The following is a 25,462-nucleotide window of genomic DNA, read 5'->3' as shown; positions in this document are numbered from 1 at the left end:
ACCAAGGCCATCGTGATGGTATTTGCTTTACAATGAGCTGTGATCCACATGAAACGGCTTAGGCTTGATTTTCATTTTGTTAATCACTTTCAAGCTTGGGAAAAGTCTGGAGAAGCAAGTATTAAATGTAAACCCATATTAAATGATAAAAACTTAGTGACAAAAATGCTGGAGATGTCTGATATAAACTTTTGGTCAGATTCAGTTATGTCCTGAGATCCAGCTGGCAGAAAAAAGGGTAAAGGTTGTGCTTAATAAGTGTTGAAATTTTCAATTTTGGTGACAAAATTGTTCCAAAATGCTTGAATGTATCCGTTTTCTTTCAGTTGACTAAAAGTGCAAGGGAAATGTATGAGCATAGTGAGTATTACAATAGTTGTATATACATGGCTATATATAGTTGGCAAATTAATTTTGTGGTAAACTTTGTCCAATGACATTATTTTTATTTTATTATTTGAGAGAGGGTGTTTGTACATTAATGAAATCATATTTCAATTAGTTTCGGGTTTTAGACATAAATAAATTCGTATATCATCCTTATTTGTATGTTTTATCATGGAAATCAGATGATGAGGGGGGATCTGAAATTTATAACTAGCATGAAAGCAAAGATAATTATCTATTGGTTGTTATATACTTGTGAATAAACTAATGCGACGATAATTCATGGAAAGTGGTGTATAACGATACGGTTGTGTGACCACATTCTTAATAAGTTATTTCATTTAATCACACCTCAATTTTTCCTTTATTTCTTTCTGAGTGACAGGGCATTATTTATCTTGAAGGTGACGATTTGCTTTTCATTTGCCGACATTGGATTAAAATTGTAAAACTCCATATGATGAAAAGGATGTCGGATGTCATGTCTTGTGTACGTGACTTCGTGACTTTCGAACCTTTCCTTGACACTGTATATACCCGTACAATAAACGACTTTCACACATCCATCGTAGGTATAATTTTCTCCTGCAATCTACGTTTGCTTTTATTTTAGATATTAGTTTTTTGTTATTCTTTTTTTTTCTCCGCGATGTAGGACAGGTTCAAGAACCCATTAAATGTATTGAAACTACCCGTCAAAATTAATGGCAATCATTAGCTGGGAGGTCTTTGTTTTGGAGCTGACGAAATATTGCAAATAATGTCGTTTGTCCGGAGTCCAAGACAAAACTGGTGTTTTGATTCACCAAGTTTGGACAAAAATTTATTGGTTGTGCTTTGTCATGACTATACATTTTGTATGTTCTTGAATCAGTCGTGCATGGTGGGAGCTAAACTCCCTGGCCTGCATTCTGAAGTCAGGTTTAACGTAGACCATGGTCTAACTCTGTGCTAAAATTATGGGAAGCCAAATGTGTCAAAATTTTTATTAAGTTGTATGTTTACTGTGCTCTTTCCTGATTCATCGATGGTGAAGACAATCATCTATTTATACTTCCTAGACAATTATGAATGATTTGAGGGCCAAATGAGATGAAATATGATATATATACTGTTAGTGATTTATGTAACGATTGGCTATCCATACTTAAACCACAACTTTAAACCTGAGTTTAAGTTAAACCCGTCTTCAGAATACGGGCCCCTATATTGCTCAATTTAGTGGGGTGACTGGTCAGTTTTCGTGAAAAGATGCCTATAGAAGCATCCACTTCAAAACAACGATGAGGCAAAATTATTCATGTCATTGATTACTTTTATTGGCTGTTGAAAACTCCATGTTTTCTTCTCACCCTCGTTGTATATGTCAAGATTGGCAGTGAATGAGTTCTATAGAATGTCAGCATGGATTCTTGATCAAATTTGAGTACTTTAACAGGATTGGTTTGAGAGGATATTAATGCAGTCAATGATAAAAATATTAACATTTCTTTTGTGAATGGATCGTAATATTGTCTAAATCAAAGAGCACCATGTCATTTCAATAATTTATAGCACAGTGGCGTACAGATTGGGGTGCTTGGGGCGCTTGCCCCCCCCAAAAAAAAAATCACGACCAAGAAAAAAAGAGGAAACGAAAGAGAGAAGGGCGAAATAAAATATCTTTTACTCAATGCATTGTCAAAATCTATCCCCAAATTTGAGTTTTTGATACAAATTTCGAATTTAATTCTCGTTCGCTTCGCTTCCTCGCAAAATAAATTTGGCGATTTGCAAGATCTCGCCCCCAAATTTGTTTGGCTCGTTGCGCCACTGTTATAGCATAATTATAGGTTAAATAGAATACAATTTTTTCATGGATTAATCTGTCATTACTAGATGCTTTGTAATGCTCCCCCCAAAAAAAATAAATAAATAAAAATAAATAAACAAATAAAATCAATATTTATGAATTATGAAAGAGGGCTTGCCAAAATTAGGTTCATGCAAAGAGCTTGAGGTGACGGTCTGGTCACCACAATGTTGAGATTGATTTCAGTGTCATGTCACACCTGTAACGTTCATATGCAATGTAGGTTGATGGAGGACCTGATTTGATTAAAGAAGACAGAAGATTGAGACCGAATTGGATTGAGCGGATTATATTGTAGGGCGTGTATAAACCAAGGTAGATGAAATTTAATTGACTATAGTCAATCTCAAATTCGAAAGTGTAGATTGGATTATAAGTCACCTAATATCCGACTTTTGATTTAATTCTACCCGTTCATTTTTTCCCCTTATGAGAAATCAAGATTTTATGCCATCTTTTAAAATCCAATGTCGTCCATTTTCCACCTCATACATTCCTCATTCTGAACTTCTGATAAGTGCATCTGAAGTGCAGGCGCTTACAATCTAATCAAACAGAAACGGGATTTGGAGGCTTGGTGTCAATAAAACAATAAATGCATCAAGTTCTATGCTGCGTATCCGATAATTTTGGTAATTCTTTGAGAGCAAGCTGATGAACATGGTGAAGGGATGGACGATGAGCCATGGATTGATTTCAAAGTATTGTGAGAAAGAGGAGAGCGAAGATAAGTTGAGACAGAGAGTGTGTTTATGTGTGGGTGAGTGTGAGAGGGTGTGTGTGTGCGTCAGAGAGAGACAGCAAAAGGAGGTCTAACTCCCTTTATACATTTTTAACAAGAAAAAGAAGGTGTCCCCAAAAGTCATTTTCATCCAAGTGATATTTGTTCAGAGCAAACTGGACAAGAAAATGGAAAATAACAAGAGGAAAATCTACAAGCCGTGAAAGAAAGGAAATGTGATGCATCGTTTGGGTTGGGTGTGAATTACGTGTGGCAGTTGGAGGTATATAGACCTTAAAGTTTTGCATAAATAAATTCAGTTTATTTTTCCACAATAAAGTAATATTGTGACAATGAAGAATAGGACAAGGTTTTACGGAATAAACTTAATATAGGCCATAAACTAATTCCTCCTTTGTTATATTTCGAATAGCTATATTCGTTTTTTTTAATGATGAAAGGCACGCCATCCTGGTCGTAGATCTACAACCATGTACATGAAGCTAGGAAATCATAATGTCCCCGAATCCTAGACAATCTTGGACCTCATCTATCACAATTTGACGACTTTTTAGTCTGAGGGATAACTCCTTTTGTTGCTCGATCTCTGTCAGCTCACTCAAGGGAATGGAAAAGCTATCACCTTGGCGTGTCCTTTTAATGAGGTAATTGCTCAAGTGTTTAGAATTGGATTTCTAGCCGTCTGCATACCCCTGACACCAGAACGTGCTATTTGTCTCATAAACCACGCACCCTATTCAATTAAAACAAAAATTGGGACAAAATAAAAGAACACTTTGCTTTACCTTGCAAACCATAGTCTACTCATTACTTACCATATATTTTTTTTTCCTGGTGATGACGTGGTGTTTATAATATTAAGAAATAAGTACAATTGAAAATTTATCAAAGTTACATGAGAAAACGATGACTATTTCGTTCGTCTTCCTATTTTTGTACCACTTTCATCTCTGTATTTGAAAATTTATAATGTTTTTTTGAATTGTTTCGTTAATTTACATATCATCTATAAATATAAGTGAATTGAGTCTTGCAGGAATTAGTGCGTATTCGAAGAAAATCTCATAAGTGTTCCCCTCCATTATTTTGAATGTTGATGAAAAAATAGTCATATTACATATACATATCTAAACATGCTATTCCTTATTACAATAGTTCAGAAATATTGATATTCATAAATAAAAAAATGATTAAATAAATAAATTCTAATAAAGACATAAATTCGGAAATTTAGAATCTATAACAAAAGATTATCCAGATGAAGATTATATCAAAAGTTATTAAACATTCATTAGCTACGGCCAGGTTTTATAATTATGTACAGAGAGAAAGAGAGAGAGAGAGAGAGAGAACATATTGTAATAGATCAATAGATATTGGTATTGAATTATTCATAGTCCTACATATTGATGTTACATGTAGTTACATTATTGTTGAAATGACACCCTATTGAGAAATATTCACTTTAGTGCATGAATACAATATTTTTTTAATTATTTTTTGTGAATACATATTTCTTTTTGTTGGGAGGAAAGAGGGGGGGGGGGTTAATTCTCGTCAGACATGTCTGAATCCTCGTCAAACTATTTATACCTGTAAACCATCGGGCATGTCACATCAGCTGCTCGTGGTGATGGCAAAACAGAGTGGAAATACAATCAGCAATACACCTTCATCATAAATATTTTAATTATTTTACCGTGGATGTCACCATATGTGCGTCCCCATTTTTTATCTTATATAATTAGGACCTACAATTTCAAAAGCAAAGGGGCTTCATGGTTTGCGACTAATCAAAGAATCAATCGTCACACTAATTAGGTGCCATCCCAATTCTATCTCATTTCTCGGCTGTATATATATGAGTATCTGGAGCAATAAATAATTACATCATATTTTAGTCATGGATATTGGTGTGATGAGCTGAAAAGTGCAAAGAAACATGGTTACAGGAAAAAAGACATCTGCTTTGTTATAAATCAAGGTGTGTTATAAGGTAAACAAAAGAAGCCTCCTATGATGCCGGAATAGATGTCGAAAGACGCAAGGAGACCTAAGTTTCAAATGAACTACATAAATTATGTTTTTTAAGACCAACAAATCTGACCTTTAAGATGGATCATATAATTCAAATAGCGGCCATAAATTGGGTGCTTCTGAAGAAGATTAAAAATAATTTCAATGGTTTATGCAATGAGCCACATGCGTTGCCATGTCAGTGAATATCATTTTGTTAGGCATACTTTACCCTCCATAGAAATCACTATAAAAGAGCCCACAACTACTCGCCCACCTAAAAATAACAACATCGTCTCAAGGAAGAGAATTAATCCTGTTACACGTTGTGTTATGCAGGACCAGCTGGAAGAACAGCTTACATTCGAGATTGGCTACTCTGGGTAAATAAGATTTATTATTATTATTATTATTGATATTATTATCATTATCATTATATTACTATTATTATTACAATCATCATCATCTTCATTATAATCGAAGGTATGAAATAAAAGAGAGAGAAAGAGGAAAGGAGTCCAAATATTAGCAGCAGAAAAAAGGGAGAAAATCTCCCAAATCGTAACGTCGATCACTATATCACTACACTATTTAACAGTGAACAAGGAATATGATACTCGACCAAAATTGTTCCAGTAATTATGATCAATGAATCATCGTTCCTCTGGGGACACGACTACGCCAATTATATTACACCATGAAACGTCCCTGTATTCTCTAAACAAACAACTAGCTATTTAAAATACTTCATCTCTCGATTGCTCAACAATCATTGTCATAACTGGATAAAGTGGGTTGGTAGAAGTTCGTGTTTTGTGATGGTATTTGAAAATGGTGGCAATCTTGGATTATCTTTTTGATACATTTCAGTGTGTCATTGATAAGGATCAGGGCAATAAAACTTGAAGTGAATATATTTTCCATATTCCTCTGAAAAATCGAAACGCGAAATGGAACTTTTTTATGTTTGAATTAAAATAATACGGATTTAACAGATGTAACATCGTGGATTGTATGACAGAGTAGCCATTCAGGCAGGACATTTTATGGACCAATCCCCCACCACCCCCAAAAAGAAAAATATATGTATAAGGGTTAAAAACTAGTGCTGCTCCGAATCTGTCATCATCATTTTCTTCTTTTCTCCAAAAGAAAGCACTCCGCATATGTACTCATTCACATTTCATTGCACATACTGATCCAATATTTCACAACTTAAAAACATTGAAAATTGAAGATATTAACATTTATCAAACGGCCATATTTATGTTTAAATTTTCATCCAATACTATCCCGATTCCATTTCGCAATTTTTTTGTTTACAACAAAGACATTCACAATTATCCAACACGGCATTCAACAGATCTCCACTTAACCAACCCAAGAATATTACTCGCTCATAAGACGATACGCCACCGTGGCCCAGACATTTGGAATGCATTGCCACATGATATAAAACAATGTACATCTCTCTATTCGTTGAAAGCTTCGTTGAAAAAAAATTCTTATTTCTAAGTATACCTAATTTAATTCACCTGCACTCACCCACATGCACCTCTTTTTACCAATTTTATATATATATATATATATATATATATATTTAAATCTTATATTTCGTGACGATCAATTTATCAAATATAATTTATGATGGTTTTCATGTAGCCCCCTCTCCTGGCTGCTATTGCTTCAAGCACCTCTGTGCTTATAATAGCTGGCCCCTGTATTTTACCGAACTATATCACATGCTTAGGTATGATTTAATTATCAGTCTTGTTTGTATTATTTACAATGTATCTTTTAAATTGTCACATTTAATTTGTATTCATTCAATTATGTGAACATGTTAATCTATCATTGATTTCTGAATAAAATGCAAAAACTCCTGCAAAAAAAAAAGAAAAAAAAGAATGGATATATGAAACTTGAGATAAAGTTCAGTCTCTTGTTTGTTTTTTTTTTTGAGGGGGGGGGGGGTAAAAACCTGGATGAAAATCCGCAATCATTTTCAATGTAATAAACTTGTAGGCCTATTCGATTTTACTTAAAACGTTATCGTTTAATGTCATGCATTACTCGTTCAATATATACCCATGTACGTCTCGACGTACATATCTTTTAAAATGGATGATGAAGATAAACGTCAGTCTCAAAGCATTGATTCGATTCAATGCTTGTAAAATGGCGTCTTTCTTCCACTCGACCTGTTTCCCGCGTTTTTCACCTCGATAAAACTCCTAATACCCTGTCTGCAGTCGTGGCAAATTACAAACGGTGTTGGTATATATCTCGTTCTGATGCTCTTTGCCCACATTGCACCCTGCAATTAGGTTGAATTTCCGATCCTTCAAATCGGTAATTAAATGGATTTATACCCATGATGAAAATTTTTTCTATCTTTATTTACGATTGGTACCGAGCACGCGCAGTCAGCAATAGTGAAGTAAAGGAAAGCGTGTTTTTTTTTATTATAAGAATACTGAAAATGGAAATAGGCCTAACGCCCCACGTCATAAATAACAATTTGACATTCAGTCACATGTTCAAAGTGTAAATCTTGGTATCACATTTCGTTTCTTATAATCTGCTCAATCAATCTTGTTGAAATTTAATTGGAAATGTGAAATCATCATTTTCATCGAATGTAAATCATTGAATAACAGTGACCTACAGTGTATCCATGTGTTTAATTCTCATTCGTTGAATAAAAACTGGAATTGAGAATTCAGTATGATTATATCAAATTAAATATTTTGATAGCAAAGAGAGATAGAATGTGTGTATGTGTGATTGTTTATGTGGGGAAGAAGAAAACGGGAGAGAGATAGTGGGAGAGAGAGATGTAATTGGTAATAATTTTCATGTGAGAATTTATTTTCTTTACGATAATTTTTTGTTTTACAATGCGTTTCTTCTTATTTTGAAAATGGAAATTAAGTGTCAATCTTCCCTGTTTCTCAACAAAATACACACAAAAGGACTTTCTCGTATTATTCAATGATTGAAACTCGAATTTCTCAATCTATGCATAGTGATATGTATATATTTTCCCCAAAGTAACATAAGATATGCGAGGGAGAACTTGAATTATGTTCCCTAAACCCATTATCCCTATCCACTCCCTCCTTCTTCACACCCTTTATACCCCTTCCTCATCACAGTCAACTCCAAACACCAAAGAACCCACAAATACACACCATACTTCCTAAACCACATCATATTCATATAGGCTATCTCACACAACCCTCCCACACCCAGACACACACACGCACATCCACCCTACCGAACACACACACACACTCCACACACTCACCCACACTTATTCAATAATATACCCCAAAAGAAACGATCGGTGGTAATATCACAATTCGAAAGCACTACACAAGAACGCTTCATCTCTCAAGTAAAAAAACAACAAAACATTGGCAAAACTTTAATCATATAGTATACGTGATACTCCTGATATATACATGAACAAGTTAATGCAATAATAATAAGCGGATCCCTTTTAGAATCACGCATAAAATGTCAGCATTTACGTGACTCCATTTTAAAGGGGATTGAATTAATGTTTGCACTCACCCGAGTGCATTTCACTTAATTTGATGGCAAATCGTGACCAAATACCCAATTTGATATCTCTAATCATTCCAACCGATAATTCGGACCACCACAAATTGTATCAGGATTAAAAAGATCGGTAAAAACACGTCCACTTGTTTCATGAAATGTTATTCATTATAACGAGTAAATCTTATGGCTTTAATCATGCTATTAATACAGTTCATATCTGCATAAGATAGAAGCAATAATGAACATTTTGAATTCTGCAAAAATGGAATTGCGAAAGTATATAGGTCGTTTTTTTTTCATACCTTAAGATAACATTAGTATAATTTTATTCTGCTTTGTTCTTAATCATTGCGATTTTTAAAGAATAAAATCAGTATTTCATCATATTCAATATTATTTGAAAAGTTACAAGACACCATCCTATTTACATTCCAAAAGATACAATGATCGAAAAAAAAATCATTGAAAAAATTAACGATCTTTACAAGAGCTAACTTGCACACACACGATCAATTCAACCATAGTAATTATTTACAGGCATTTAATGGGCATGGTGCAATTTATATTATAAGCCGAAAACATACACATACTTAGCTACTCAGTACAATAAAAATAGACCGTGTTCACAAACAATTTGTACTACAATTTTATCTATGATTGGAATAAAGTGGTTTACAATAAGAAGCCAAACTGTGATGCCAACAATGTTTAATTGGAATTAACTGAATGAAATCAGATCATGACAAATTATTGCAATTATCGCTCCTTAATATTTAGTTGATACATTGCGTACAAAATACAGATATATCGAACAAAATATATTGATCAATGTGTTAGTCACATCCAATTACTTTCAATGAGATCATTGACTTAAATCATGGTTAATTTACATAAGATGAAAAGAAAGAAATAATCTAATCATATCGGAATTTAAATGTACTTTAATAGCCTATAAATCAATGGAACAATAAATAGACCTACACACCATGTCCAAAAAATGTAAAGCAGCATTAATAAATAAAACACATGAACAAGATGTCATCAAAGTACTTTGCCTGAACGCGATTTAATTTTCGATTATGTAATATTTTTATGTCTTTCAATTTAAAATAGAGAGCTCATTATTTAAACTGTCATCAATATACGAAATAGAAGGGGGTAAAGCATTCAAAATAAGAAATCCTTTTCTGTATAACTGCAGTTCAGCAACCCCTTCAGTTCAAGAGGCCCAGATAACATAGTCTAGAAATTCATAAGATCGAATGATTGCATCATCACATTATGCAATCAATCATAAATTTAATGTTACGATCAATCAGGTAGCTTTATTTTACAGGGCTAAGGAACATGTGCACAAAACTTTGCGATCAGACGCAAAATTAAAAAATCAATGGCAAGTCCTGAATGCGTTCTTCTAATTTTGTCGCAGAGTTTTACAGTTTTCATCGTTCCCAGGACAACTTTACCTATGGATATACATCCGAGGGCAAACTCACCCCACTAGACAACCAACTCCAAAATAACCTTTGATAAAAAAAATAACAATTAAAGGTCAAGTCCACCCCAGAAAAACGTTTATTTGAATCAATAGAGAAAAATCAAGCATAATGCTAAAAAATTCATCGAAATTGGATAAAAATAAGAAAATTATGACATTTTAAGGTTTCACAAACCAGTTATAATATGCACAACTCAGTGATGTGCAAATAAGAGAAGTAATTATGTCCTTCACTATTTGATCATTTTTTTATTGTCTGACTTGTACAAAACTCAAATTTTTACAGATTAGACAATAATTAAAAATTTGACTGAACCCCCCAAAATGTTAAAATAATGATAGTTCCACATGTTCAGGAGGACTAAAACACATTTATTTTTTCACATGACAATGAGAAAATTTAGATAAAATTCATATTTCATAATGAAATACATAAGAAATAGTTTATGAGTGATGTCATCAGTCCCCTCATTTGCATACCGACCAGGATTAACTGTCTTGTGAAATTAAGCGAAACTTTAAAATGACATAATTTTATTATTCTACACCGGATCCGATTTTGATGAAATTTTCAATGTTATGCTCGTTGGATTTTTCTCCTTTTACTCAATTTAACTTTTTGTTGGGATGGGCCTGTCCTTTAAACAATATTCATAATACTGAGATGAAGTTGACCCATGCAGGGGAAGCTGTCAAGAATGTAGTAGACAGTCGTTCAGCATCGATTTTAGGGTATTTTAAGGGTATATCAATAGAAAGACATCAACAATACCTAACATCATGCAAGTCTCGAGGGCTCTCGAGGTTTTTTTTTTCTCTCTCTCTAAATGGTATATAGCAGTAATGTTTTTCAAGTTTGCATCTTAAATTTGCTCTCATTTTTGAAGCTCTACGGGCATACTAAGAGTTTCATTTCCACTCAGGAAAACCAAACCTTGGGAAAAAAAAGTACGATGACCTCTTGTCGGAGTTCATTCCCTTTTCTGAAGACTGGCAATTTCAGAGTTGATCTTCCTTTGTAGAGCAACTAGCGATCTAATTTGGTGAGAAACTCGAGTTCTTGTGACACACTTAAGACCCAAGGGGCTTCCTGGAATTCTTTAAATGATATTCTATTATCATCTGCAGAAAAGAGTAAGGGCAGGATGGAAATAGGAAGAATTAATTATGAAAAGAAAAAGTGTTGAAAATGGTAATTATTTCACGATGTTGCAATTTACTCCTATCTGTGTTCCTACCAATGTTTATCTCAATCTCCAAACTCGTCTTTTCGAAATCAACACTTATATCTTCAACTCATTCTTACACTGATTATCAGTAGTCTATATTCAACATCAACATTTTAATCTGTGACGGATGCAATGGCTGTGAAACACATTTTATTTAGCAGCACCTATTTATAGAGTCGTTCCTGTTAATCTCTGTGCCATACATTCACATTCTTGAAATGTGAAATGGGTGTACAGGTGAGCCAAATGACATAATAGGCCACTATGGTCCACCTTTTCAAATGTGGGATCTCTCTATACAGGTGTTGTGGACAAGGTGATAGGCAGGGGCCACGGAACGGTTTTGAAAGTTGGGGGGGTCTGAATATACCCCCCTAAAAAAAATCACAATCAGATTGGGCAGAGGTACCGTGATGGCCGAGTGGTCTAAGGCGCCTGATTATACAATCATGGAAAGTCCGGTCGCGGCACTGCATCCAAATAAATGGAAATGCTGTAAGCATTCTTGGTAACTCGGTGTGCATTTGTAAACAAAAAAAAGTTATTTTTACACGATTGGGGAGGGGGCTCAGACATAATAATATTGAGCAGCCACTAGCGAATATGGGGCCTATTTCATGTCAACGTGGAACGACTACACTTGAGCTTGGCTCCGTTGATTTCCATTGCTCTCATAAATCATTAACGCCCCTCCCCCATATGAAATCCAATCCCTATCACGGAAGATGATGTGAGTACCTTCTCCCACCAGTTATTGAATTGAATTGAAATGAATTGAAATAATTTCAACCTGTATGACTTTGACCAAAGACGAATTTTGGTTTAGCCTTCCGTGGTGAAATCTAAATAACATCATAATTACAAATGATAAATGGTGATTTTTAAGATTTTTCTAATCAATATCACTAACCCTCTTATTCAGATAAATCGTGTTGCCTCATATACGACATTGGCAACTTTATATTTGGCAACAGCCAACTTATGACCTGACCTTGTTTGCCAAAATGAGCCCAGTCGCCCCCATTAGGCCAAAACGTGTTTAATTGGGCCATGACTGGCGGGGGAGTAATTTCATTAATTCCCTTTATATCGCCACATGTGCATCAAATTCACAGACACAATGTGGTAATGTTCTGCAATCCCACAGAATGCCCGTTCGTCAGTCTAATGTGTTATGAGGTTCTGTAATTGCAAATATTTCATTTTCAATTTTTCCATTTGTCGTTGACATCTGGAAATTAGATTTAACCTTTGTCAGTGTTGGTTATGCGGTTGCGTGGTTTGGAAGTGAGTGTCTTTGTTTTTGCCTGATTCCGCATCAATGCACGGTAGAGAAGATCGAAAACCCATGAATGCACTATCGCTTCGACTAAGGGCGACATTTTATGTAATAAGTGATAGAAAATATATATGTGTTTTAAAGGAAACCAAAACCCAAGAAGAGAAGTAATCTTATTGGAAAGAGTAAAATGAGAGGAACAATTTAAAAAAAGTTTCATCAAAATCGGTTATGAAATAAGCAAGTTATGGGAGTTTGAACACTCTTGTTGTACTTTCTATGGGCATCCTCAAATTGGCAAACGTGCTTCAAAATGGCTGATTTGTGGACAACTCTCCGTTTGTTTTGTACACAAATTTTCAGATTTTCCTCATTATCTTTCAAATTGCATCTTGCCTCCTTCTGAGCACAACATATGTCATGGGAAATATAATCCACACCATATATGTCAAGGTCAGGAGGAGATAATGTGAAATATGTAAAATAAAGGGGAAAATCTGAAAATATGTGTACAAAACAAATGGAGAGTTGTCCCCAAAATCAGCCATTTTGAAGCACGTTTGCCAATTTGAGGATCCACATAGTAAGTACAACAAGACTTTTTAATCATTCATAACTTGCTTATTTCATAACCGATTTTGATGAAACTTTTTTTTTAATTGTTCCTCTCATTTTACTCTTTCCAATAAGATTGCTCCTCTTCTTGGGTTTTGGTTTCCTTTAATAGGTGGTAATAATGGCCTCGGTTGCAGTCAGAAAATTTGCAATACTTATATTCCAATGTGATAACATTAATATGTTGACTATTATAAAATATATATATTTATATGATATATATCATAAAATGAGATCGTATTTCTGTTTCCGTTCTTATAATAATTCCCTTCCCTATGAAATAAGGAAATATCATTTTCTCCTTTTCTCTCTCAATACATTCGGGATGTAAACTGGGAATACAGCCAGCAGTCAATTTGTTCCACCCTGTCACTTTAATATCAATTTCGATTGGTAACGAGATTATCGGAGGCTAACCCAAAATTGACCACCAAAAGTCACTGGTTTCCCGGTCTAAAGATCACGGAAGGTCTCCACTTACAATAAGATATGTTATAATTAAAGAGAATTTGCATTTGTTACCCTTCTGAATCGAGTTAACAAAATTGTTGAATAATTAAAAAAAAAATAACTTTAACGACCTAACAACAATTATTAGACTTTTTTTTTGGGGGGTGGGGTAAAGTGCTATGCCTTACATGCCTTGTCTAATACTCACGGTTTGTATCTGCTGCGTTGAAAGGGCTCATAGCATCTGACATTTTTGTTCCCGTTACGATCGTTAGCTCCAGAAGACTAACCTTTCCGTCATTGTTCTGATCATAGGTGTTGAAATGCGACGGTAGATCGACCACTTCAAAACGAACATCTTGAGGTATTTCCTCGATAGTTTCGTCAATATCAGCAAGATTGTCCTGTGGTATAGCGCCATCTTTGTCTAAGTCGGCCAATGTAAGACGGGGTCGGATGTGCGGTCGTGCCAGCACAGAGGATGTAGTGATGATGAGGAAGAGGAAAGTTGTTACTATGGTGATGCTCCCCATTATGCTTGATGTGATTCTACTCGAATCTTTCCAAACTCTAAACCTATAAAGAAAAAGAAAGAGATAGATTGATCAAGAGTTATGAGTAAAAAAAAAAGAGTTAATCACATGAACGCGATTGATAATAATAACTAGTTTTTATATAGCACTTAATTCCCATAATGGCTCAAAGTGCTTTACAACACATTATTACCCCCGTCATTATATTCATTTCAATCCCGCACGAAAAGTGCATAATTTCCACCTCCTGGGGAGCATTCCTTGCATTTGTAATGGCGCTGGCAAATTGAAACATACAATAACTTTCGCATCCTACCGGGTACCCATTTGGCACCTGGGTCGAGAGTGGTAAAGTGTGGATGAACGCCTTGCGAAAGGACCCTCTGTTTACAAGGCGAGAGTCATAACCACGACACGATTCTTCCACATTAGTGAAACACTAGCCAAATTAAGAATACAATTGTATTTGTTATTCCATTCTTTGAATAATAAATGTATAATACTAAACTCATGATTTCGTTTCATCTAACTGGGCCAGGTATACTCTATGACCTGTCTTCAAACCGATTTAAAAGATTTTCACTAGCCATGATAGCAGCGATATCAAGAATACTAAATAAATGAAATAATTGTCCTAAGGAAGGATAAATTCTGTTAAAAGATACGCAGTGACGTCGGAAAGTTGGATTTTTTATCGAAAAACTTGTCATTGTCGTTTTATTTGGGACAAGCATCGTGGTTAGATCATGAAAACAATATCTAATGACAATGATAATAACGTCAGCCTTATGCCAAAAGGGCCTTAACCCGATTTTAGGGGTTCTGAATATTTTATAATAAATTTAACACATTTCATGTAAAACTTAATAACTTAACACGTTTATCGAAATTGGCTTCAAAAGCAAAAAACGACCACAAACTTTTGATTATGAGAGAGGCCAAAACCTTTATAAACGCCATTATCTCGGAATGGCCAAAAGCAGTTAAGGCCCTTTTGGCATAAGGCCGATTAAGTTTCATTAAGAAACCATATACAAATTTGATATCTTCATATAAGATAATATTTCTGTATCCGAATAATAATGATACGTGTCCAATATTATACATATCCATTTTAAATCCTTTGATCAGGTCGATTTTTCATCCAAATAAGGGAAGGGAGTAATACATGTTTATTGCACATCTGTAATATTCTCGACGAATGAAGTAAAAAAAAAAAAAAAGTGCCTCGGGTTTGGAAGACGGTATGTCTGAACTTCAATTTCAAATTTGAAACAGTAATTTTATTCCTTTTTCCAAGTTGGCAAATTTCCTCACTTAAACAGTGGCTCAAGATGTGGATCTGGGATCAGTACTCCTACTAGGTGCCAGAAGCATATGCACTTTTCTTTTTTTTTTCTTCTTGTTTCGCATTTCTACAGATCAAGATTCAATCTCGTTTAATGTTAAAATAACAAAAACATTCATGTGCAGCTGAAATAACAACTTCGACACGTTTAGTGTACAGATTGGTACCCTATAGCGATGAAGTCACACGGGGTCCATGAGTGATTCTTTGAGAATATTGAAACTGATATGTGGTTTAGTTCTTTCCAACTGAACTACATTAAGCTAGAAAGTTATTCGTCCACAGCATGACTAGGGTATAAGGGGCATTGTCAACATGAAGTAGTCTGGTTTGCCCATCCATTATATTCTTTAGTGGTGCCTCCGCCTCTTACACTACATTAAAATGTTGTTATGTGTAATTTGAAGAATACAGGTATACCAGCAAAACATTCGATTGATGACGATGACCAGTACTGGGTTACGCTTTAAATGTCATGCAACCCAACGTGTACTCTTATTATATAGAACATTCTAAATCTTGAAAGTACTTGCATTTACAACATATGCCTATAAGAAAAGTGGAAAAGCATTTTCCTTCTTGATTTCTCCTTTATCATGTTAATTCTGCCAATAGAAAGCACAGCTGGCTGTTATATTAATGTGCTATGGGGACACCCCTTCTCGCCCTCTCATCCCTTGGTTTGACTTGAAAGGGGTTATGCGGCTGTCTGCCCCCATTGGGCGGTATTTTTTTTAATAGTTGTATTACATTAAAGGACAAGTCCACCCCAACAAAAAGTTAATTTGAATAAAAAGAGAAAAATCAAACAAGCATAACACTGAAAATTTCATCAAAATCGAATGTAAAATACGAAAGTTATGACATTTTAAAGTTTTGCTTAATTTCACAAAACAGTTATATGCACATCCTGACTGGTATGCAAATGAGGAGACTATGACGTCATCCACTCACTATTTCTTTTGTATTTTATTTTATAAATATGAAATATTCCAATTTTCTCCTCAATCTCAAGTGATACAACAATTAATTCCTCCCTGAACATGTGGAATTAGCATTGTTCAATACTACATGGTTCAGTCAAGTTGGTCCTTATTGTCAATTCTATAAAAAATTAAATATTGTATAATTTAAACAATAAAAAACAAAAGAAATAGTGAGTGATGGACACCATCGACTGACTCACTTAGTTGTGCATATCACTGTTTTGTGAAAAATAAGCGAAACTTTGAAATGACATTATTTTCTTATTTTACATCCGATTTGATGAAATTTTTAGCACTATGCTAAGTTTGATTTTTCGCTATTTATTCAAGTCAGCATTTTCATGGGGTGGACTTGACCTTTAACGAATGGGAAATGATCAACCATGATTTCTTTCAATGTGAATGAACTGCTTTGTTAAAAAGTACAATGTACTTTCTCAAGTCACCCTATATACCACATCCTTTACTTTCATTTCCGAGGAACATGTTTAACTTAATTATTGACGGAAACGTGACAATAAGGTTAAACATAGGCCAGATGGGGCAGGCATGTAAGTGGGGTTGTCGCCTATAAGTTTTAAGAAAATTGTACATTAGTTTTACACACATAACGATAACCACTTATATGCTTACAATCAGATAAGGACAAATCTTTCTCAACTTCTTTTTTTTTAAGTGGAAAGCATAATGGTAAGCATTTAAAACAGTTAGATCCATAATTTTATGAAGGGAAGGTTGAGGGGGGGTTCGAAAATTCGACTCTTTTTAGAGTCGGGCCTTTATGAAACCTTGTAAAAAAAAGAGGAGGTTAATGATATTATAGGACAAAATGAATTTCAGTCAAACGTCGGAAACATTGTTACCTTGTACCTGCTGCCACAAGCCTGATTTATGTTCTTTATATTTGTCATGGTGCTAGATTTTGAAGCACATTGACTGACAGACATGACTAATTTGGGAGCAATGTAATTGTTTTGTTCCGACTGGTCGATTGTGTAATCGTAATTCTGATCTACCTCTCTCGGATGTAGAGGTACGCTACAACCGGTCTACCTGTCATTCTTCCAAAACATATCAATTGCTTATATACATGTCTAACGTTATGCAGTTGTATTGATGAGTGAAGATAATAGATATATATATAATAATGATAATAGATGGATACTTAAACGAATTTTACAAGAAATGAATAAGCAATAGACAAATAAACGAATTGATTATTATAAATCAATTAATACCAGAAAAAATACGAACCATTGGAAACTATAACATGATTAAGAAGTGATGTTAGCAACAGTATCAATAAACAGAACAACATTTGATAACTGGATATAAAGACGGAAGTGTCATTTACAGTTGCCCCCCCCCCCCGTTTCTAGATTCCTAACTCTTCTCTTTTTATCTGCCTTCGTTAATAATCGTTTTTTCTGACATAAAGCCCAACCTACAATTTTATTAAAGTCAATGGTCTCTCATCATGCTCATAGAAGGAACTTTATAGAAACAATTTGAAAGTTTGACTTATCAATATTACATGAGGTTCAGCTTGGATTCCACTTTCTGTCATTTAACTTCAGTGGTAGAAAAGGGGATATGGGAGTTTACAAACTGAATTTAAAATTGTGACACGAGTCTATTTTCACATGGTAAATGAGTACATAATTTTAGTTCAACCAAAATAATTTTAGTCAAGCGCATGGTATACATATAGCAGTTTTCACAAAGTTTACTGAAATGCAACAAATTGGAATTTTGTTTAGCCAATAAGTGATGCATTTCTGTCGGATGATTGTTTTGTTTTTAAACAATGGATCCCCCCAAAACACACATGTACATACAGATCTGTGATATCACCAAGTTCCTAACTAATGTTGTAATTTGGCAAGATGTAATCCCCGAAGGAGGTTGATCCTCATCAAACTGGAACCTGGAACCGACCTACGCACTTGACCTATATTCACTCCATGACATATCTCTGGGCCATTTTGTCTGACAACAACGTAAATTTGAGTGTGATATAAGACACCGTCGTTTGGTACAATCATAAACATGTCAGCTAAATGTATTTAGTCAAAGTAAAGGGCCCTACAAGTCATGGAAGACAGTTATATCACGTATATTGAGAGGGTTTATAAAAACGTAATTATTCGCAAATGTATATATGCTGTACATGGCAAGAATACGTCAAACATAATCACCAAAACATTTTTTTTTTGCTTTTAATGTCGAAAAGGAAGGATCTACATGGTTCACAATAAAGTAATAGGTTTTGATTTACTATTAATTTGTACGGGGGTTGATACTGTCCCCGGTCCCATTTTTTTCCGGATGCATTCGCCAATTGTATGCGTTTTTTTGTCTTCAAATTCTTCTTTATTCATTCGTTTTTTAATCTCTCTTATATATTTTTTGTCTCCACGGTCGACTCAAGTCATACCTTTTTTCACAATAGAATAGTACCGGAAAAAAACATCGATGACGAAACCAGTCCTTCTACCACGATTCATCCACATACCCTCCCGGGTAGTTTTTTCTTCTCTCTTTTTATTCCCCGAAGAAAATGTGTGATAAAATCCAGGCAAATATTTGTCAGAAATTATGACTGATTTGCGATCTTTTAAGAATATTCTGATCCTTGGACGGCATGTTGGCGGTCCTTTACTTCCTGAGGGATATAAGGTTTATCAAAATCTTTCCGTTAGGTCCAGAAGGGCGTTTAGCCACCGCACCCGCCTGTCTCTTCCAAACACAATTATAAAGGAGCTATCTCATGGACAAGTTTCATAAAGACATAACTGATGTTGTGACGTTTGACTGGATGGGAGCAAATTTTGTGATGGGATATTGTACTTGACATTGATAACGTGTCAAGATAACGGTTTTATGAAGAAACAAAATCCGCATATAGTTTGAAAAGTAAAGATTGTAGGAAAATTCGAGAGCCATCTAAAATCAGCTGGATATACCAACCAAATATATATAAATAAGTAAATTTCAACAAATCTAGAATCAAGGAATGAACACATTTCCCTGTTTCGAAAAAAAAGACTTCCATATCCCCTCTCGTTCCCTTTAAAGTAAAAAACAAATAATATTTCATGATAAAAAAGTGTTCATTTTCCCCTCTGGTTATGTGTATATAACACATCACGCGCCGATAAGATTGAGGTGGAGTTATGAAAAGGTATAGCTTAAATAACATGAACAACAACATCATTTGCCAATCTGATAACAGAGTATAACTTAATGTGCTTACATAATTCGAAGTTGGAAAGGACATCACGTTTCTATATTACAGCCCCCGTTGTTATGCAAAATCACTTACTTTGCCTCAAGACACGGCGGGAAAGTTATGGCCAAGGACATTTATGACATTTATGAAGTCCATATTTTATTGTCTGCTATGCACAGCGGTGTGTGATATAGATGTAATGTCTGTCGTAATTCTCACGTTCCAGAACTACTCAGAATTTACGGGTTTATTTGTCTACTTTGGTGAGATACGTTTCAATTTCGTCCAATATACTCTATGATTGCTGAGCATCTATATTGTATTCCTGAATCGAGAAAATGCCCATTGCTAAGACCACCTGAAGTTTTGGTTGAAGATAAAGGTAAAATTGAAATATCCGAATTGCATTAAACGACGTAGGTCTATAGGCAAATAACTCGGCTCATTAAATTTTGTTTCAAATACGCCTTTACAAAGTTCAACGATTGATATTTCTTTTAGATTAAACGTTAGCACTTCATTTTTTAAATCGCCGATGTAATTTGGGAAGAATATGGCAATAAAAACATTTACAATATTCATGCTTATAAGAAATATGAATTATTCACAAAATGGCACCTCATCAAACTATTTTGGCTGGTAGACATTCCAACAAAGGTGCCAGAATTCACCGCAAGTTTGCGCAAAACTGTATAGGAAGCTCATTAATGTTCCCTCCGTGAATACTTGTTCTTGTATACAGGGAAAAGTTCAACTAGATTTAGTTTATGTTTATTGATGATGTGGGGCATTTGAAACATATGGGGCCAAAGAAGATATTAAAGAGGTACTAGAATGATCTTCTTAAAAGTTCATGATACCATCAGAATGACGATTACAGATCGATGTTTAATGGGATTTTTAAAAAATGCCAACGCTTTTAAATTTTGTGCTACTTAAAACTGGTTGATATGAAGCTATTATTCATTTGAATATAAAGTAGATTCACCATGATCTTATTTTGTTTTATCTGAAGAGATCCAGTAAATAAACATTAGCCTCAACACGTGAGTTTTTGAAATATTTAAATGACAGTGTTGAAAGAATAAGTGAATTTGAGTTGTTTTTATTTAGTAACATTTTATTCGGTTATTCGATCTTATCTGCTTCATTTGCACTAATCTTCTTTTCTCATGGCATGATGCCACAATGGTTTTTCGAAAACTAATGAAATAACTTTAACATCAGCAGTCCACCAATTATCATATGACTGAGCTATAGCAAATTAGGTATCAACGACTTGTTAATAAACATGTCTATATACAAGTTGAGATGTTCAATGACTTTACCTGGAAACCATTGGAGGCGTTAGACTTAAAAAGCGCCCATCGGATATTATTAACAACAGTAGGTCTGCATGCAATTACTTGGTCATCTTATCTTACACCCTTTTCACAAGAGATCTGATATCTGGAAAATGTTACTCCCCGTATTCAGGAAATTTATCCGTGTACAGTTGTCCTGCATTATCCGAATACACCCGGATCAGCCGGTGATTAAAATTGCTTTAATTTCTGGTCCATGTTTTAATCAAGCAATTTATTGAAACATTTCAGGATTATATTTTGTCATTGTTGTTATAATATTACAATTTTATTTTGTATCTATTCTGAACCAGGGGAGCGAAGTTGGCTCAGTCGGTTAGTGTCTGCCTGTCGAACCAAAGATTGTGGGTTCGAGTCCACCCAGGGCAGATGACTGAAGCCAGTGCGTTGTGTGTAAAGGTTTCTCCCCCGTTTCATAGATGCAGGATATGTTACAGTGGAAAACACTCCGTCCCTCGGATAGGACGTTAAATGGAGGCCCCTTGCAGAGGAGAGTCACCACCTTTGCACGTTAAGAACCTACTGCACTATTCGAATAAGAGTAGAGGGAAACCCCGGTGCAGTGGTCCACCTGCATTCCCCCCAACCAGTTACATCGGGAGGAGAGACCTGCGGATCACAGTTCTGGGGTGCGCGCCCTTCGAGGTGACCCAGACTGGCTGGCTACTCCAAAAATGTGCCTTTGAATGTCTTTGACAGATTTATGGCGCTATACAAAATAATTATGCTGTGCATCATCATCATCACCATCATCTTAGAAAATACAAACGATCGCTAAACACATTTCACACAGATCTCAGAATTGGCAAGTTAAGCTTCTAGTTAACACAATTAGTTTAAATGCTATCATAATGTGTGCCAAAACATGAGTTCTGATGTAAATTTATACAATGGCGAGTGCCAAAAATTTCGTAATTAATGAAAATTCGACAAGAGGGACACTTCTACCTTTGAAAAAATGTCAGTAAGGTTTCAATTTATTCAACAATGAAGTTACCCTGATCATTCCTTTTGGGTTTGACGTAATAAAGTTTGCTTGATAGACGTATTATGTACAAACAAAATTTTGTAACACATATACATCAGTTAGAGAAAATGTTAAACAAACGCCAATAAAAGGATGCTCTGGGCTGAAAATATTTCAATATATATGAATAGTGTAGAATTCACAGAGCAAAATACTGAAAATTTCATCAAAATCCAATAACAAATAGCGAAGTTATTGAACTTTAAAATTTATTGTGAAAACAGTTATGCACGTCGGGTCGTCATGGTTATTCATGATGGCTTGATGATGTCATATCTCCACTTTCCTTTTTATTATGTTATTACATTAGCCTCTCTAAAAATAAATAAGTTGCAGCAATGAATACCTAATGCCCTTAATCAGTTGTTATTCCAATATTTTTGGTTCTTGAAAGAAAATTAATAAACATTATTTCATATAATAAAATACAAAAGAACAAGACTTTAGAGTGGGAATATGACATCATCAGTTTGCTCATTGAATATAAGACAAGCCAAGAACTGATTTACCGGAATAATGCAAATCTTTAAAATGTCATAGGCCTAACTGTGTTATTCCTTGTCCGATTTTGAACAAATTTGCATTGTTTTGTTTGGCTGATTTTTTTTTTATCTGTTCAAATCATATTATTTTCAGTATGGATTACCACTTTAAATAAGACCAAAACCATTAAAAGAGGGTCATAAAGCAACTAGAAATAAAAAAAAGGATGTTTGATCCTAATATTTTTTTGCAATTTTTTTGTAAATCCTTGGTCAAAGTTTTTTTTTTAACTATACTGCTTTGTTGAAAGTACTTAAGGGTATTTCATCCATAGATTAAGTTCATTCAATCGAAAAGAGTAAGATCAAACAAACAAAATAAGAATTTCATGGAGTTTGTATTAAAAAAGCTCAAAGTTACAGCATTTTTAAGTCGTGTTAACGAGACAATTGTTTAAGATGAGTGGGGACGCTGTCATAAAGCTGTGGAACCTTTTGTATTTTGCAAGGGGGGCTGGAAGTTTGGGTTGATGCATTTTCCCCCTTTCTTCTTCGAGTAAAGTTTTTAGTTTTCCTTAGTCCACTGAGACAATTTTTGTAAACGTTTCATCAGGACAGGAAGGGTTCCATCTCTTGTTGGAATGCTCCTCAGGGAGTGGAAAAGAGTGCAGTCAATCTAGTACCCGATGATTGGGGTATATTATTTGTAAAGTCCTTAGAGGCGTGGCTAGATAACAGCGAAATATCATTTAGATATCACCCTATCACATTTAAAAAAAATCTGATATACGATGAAGTTTATTCGGTTTTACTGGTTCTATATTTTGATAATTTAAGGCTAAAGAATTCTAATAAATATATCGGCATCTGGAACACTGAATAAAAAAGTAAATGCATTGGCAGATGACGATTACATGAAAAAAAAAACCCGGGCCAAATGATAATTTCTGTCAATTTCAATTTCATGATCTGTCTCAAGGACCACATCTGAAATTGGATACAGCCTTAAAAAGAATTTCAACCGAGCTGAAAATTGAGATTTGTGAATATATGTCTTACTCTGAGGAGGAAAGTCAGGATGTTTCAATTTTGTAAAGTTTATTTCCCATGTCATGCATGAAAGGAGTTGCTTGGATGACCTCGCGGTGAAATAATGATATCCAGTATGATCTACCAGATGATCTTGATATGTGACCCATGATTCCAATGATTGAGGGATCATGAAGGATTTACCCAAGGGATGACTGTGTATCCAGAATGCTAGGGGTTTTCGGGGGTGTGGTCTTCGTGGGCCACTTTTAAGTTTGAAGCCGGGGCCCTTGTTATTGACCACTCAAGGGGGACAGTGGAATCGAACTCCAAAACAAAACGTCGATCTGAAACAAATAACAATATGGCAGACAAATACTTAAAGCACTATTAAACTAAGGGCACAAGAATAACAATCGTGAACCCCCCCATGATGATTTTTTTTACGTTTTCTTCTAACTGATCACAAAGAAATATGTAACATCAGATTTAACGATTTTTTTCTTCGCAGAAACTCACTCCTTTGAATTGGAGCGCTAAGATAACTGCAAATGCGAAATAATTGTCAATCTATAAATACTATAAGATGGGAACATTGTCCACTTCTATGAGCGTCAATCACGACTTTGTCATTATACCTTTCAAAAATCGAATCGCCTTTTCATCTTTCGTATAGTTTCATTCAATCTTTTACCCTGTTGATTCTTTGGGAATAGAATAATCAAGCCGAGCTCCCCCTTTAAATATTCAAATACACGAAGATGTCTAGACGACATGTCACGGTGCACTTGAGATCGACGTCATAGAAAAAAAAAATGTTGTGCCTTATAATGGAGTTTCAGACTTCACAATTCCTTTAGGAATTAAGATATCCTAACCAAATTAGAGCTATCAACATTACCCAGGGGCCAATTTGTCATTATTTAAGGTGTGGAAATCATGTTAATGTACTCGGGGGAAAATACGATATCACGGGGCGTGTACTCCTAGTTCCAAAGGGTTAAAATCAAATATTAACCTTCATAAAACATGTTGGAACGATAAGGCAATTGAAGGGGTACAGGAAAGTCATGTTTGATGACCGGTTATATAATTTCGGAGCAATCGGATATCAAATTATGTATCAATTTTTGATCTATATACCCGTGTTTGTTTTAAAATGTCTCTCTGGGATTAAAATGCAAAAAAACCATCAACATGATAAAAATACATTCAAACTTTGGGTCGATGAATAAGTTATTGTTGGGAGACTTTAACTTGCAATGCCAGACGACATACCAGATCAAAACAGAAAAGTGATTCCAGACGGCCTCCGGAAAAAAATATTTTTATCCACGAATGTTTTGAACTCGGGTTTTATAAGTATGAGGCCATTTTAACAAAACGAAACATACACCATCATAATTAACATTATGACGTCAGTGTACACAAAAGAAATGATTGTTTTTCATGATACACCCTCATGCCCTTCGCGCATTATAACCAGACTATCACCAGAGACTTCAATGATCAACCAATGGTTATTCAAAACACTGGGGTACCGATTGGGGGCTTGGTGCCTTGCATCCCCCCACCCTTCCGAGGGGAAGAAAAATTAAGCAGCACAAGAAAATGAAAAACAAGAATAAAGATGTTATTTTCGAACTGATATGACGTTATTTTTCAAAAATAGTTTGTCAAAATTTGACATTTTCAAGTTGAACACGTCGCTCTGGACTTAAAATAAATGTTTTCACACACACCCCCTCGTAGTTTTTATTATTTACGCCACTGATAGCATTCGCTTCGATCAGCTGTGGGTTGATTTCATTGTCGTGACTATA

General features: G+C 34.8%; 1 protein-coding gene across 1 annotated transcript; it reads right to left on the bottom strand.

Annotated features, from left to right (window-relative positions):
• Positions 1-10,619: 10,619 nt before the first annotated feature.
• On the bottom strand, positions 10,620-23,865 carry LOC121410609. Its single transcript, XM_041602819.1, has 3 exons — positions 23,844-23,865; positions 13,847-14,214; positions 10,620-11,187 (listed from the first exon to the last, which is right to left on the bottom strand). Exons 2-3 carry the CDS (start codon positions 14,169-14,171, stop codon positions 11,093-11,095), a joined length of 420 nt encoding a protein of 139 aa, XP_041458753.1. The 5' UTR covers positions 14,172-14,214; positions 23,844-23,865; the 3' UTR covers positions 10,620-11,092.
• Between the last annotated feature and the right edge of the window lie 1,597 nt (positions 23,866-25,462).

The sequence above is a fragment of the Lytechinus variegatus genome, chromosome 3, assembly GCF_018143015.1.
Source record: "Lytechinus variegatus isolate NC3 chromosome 3, Lvar_3.0, whole genome shotgun sequence".
In the NCBI taxonomy this organism is placed as follows: domain Eukaryota; kingdom Metazoa; phylum Echinodermata; class Echinoidea; order Temnopleuroida; family Toxopneustidae; genus Lytechinus; species Lytechinus variegatus.
This window is presented reverse-complemented; position numbering and strand designations above follow the sequence as displayed.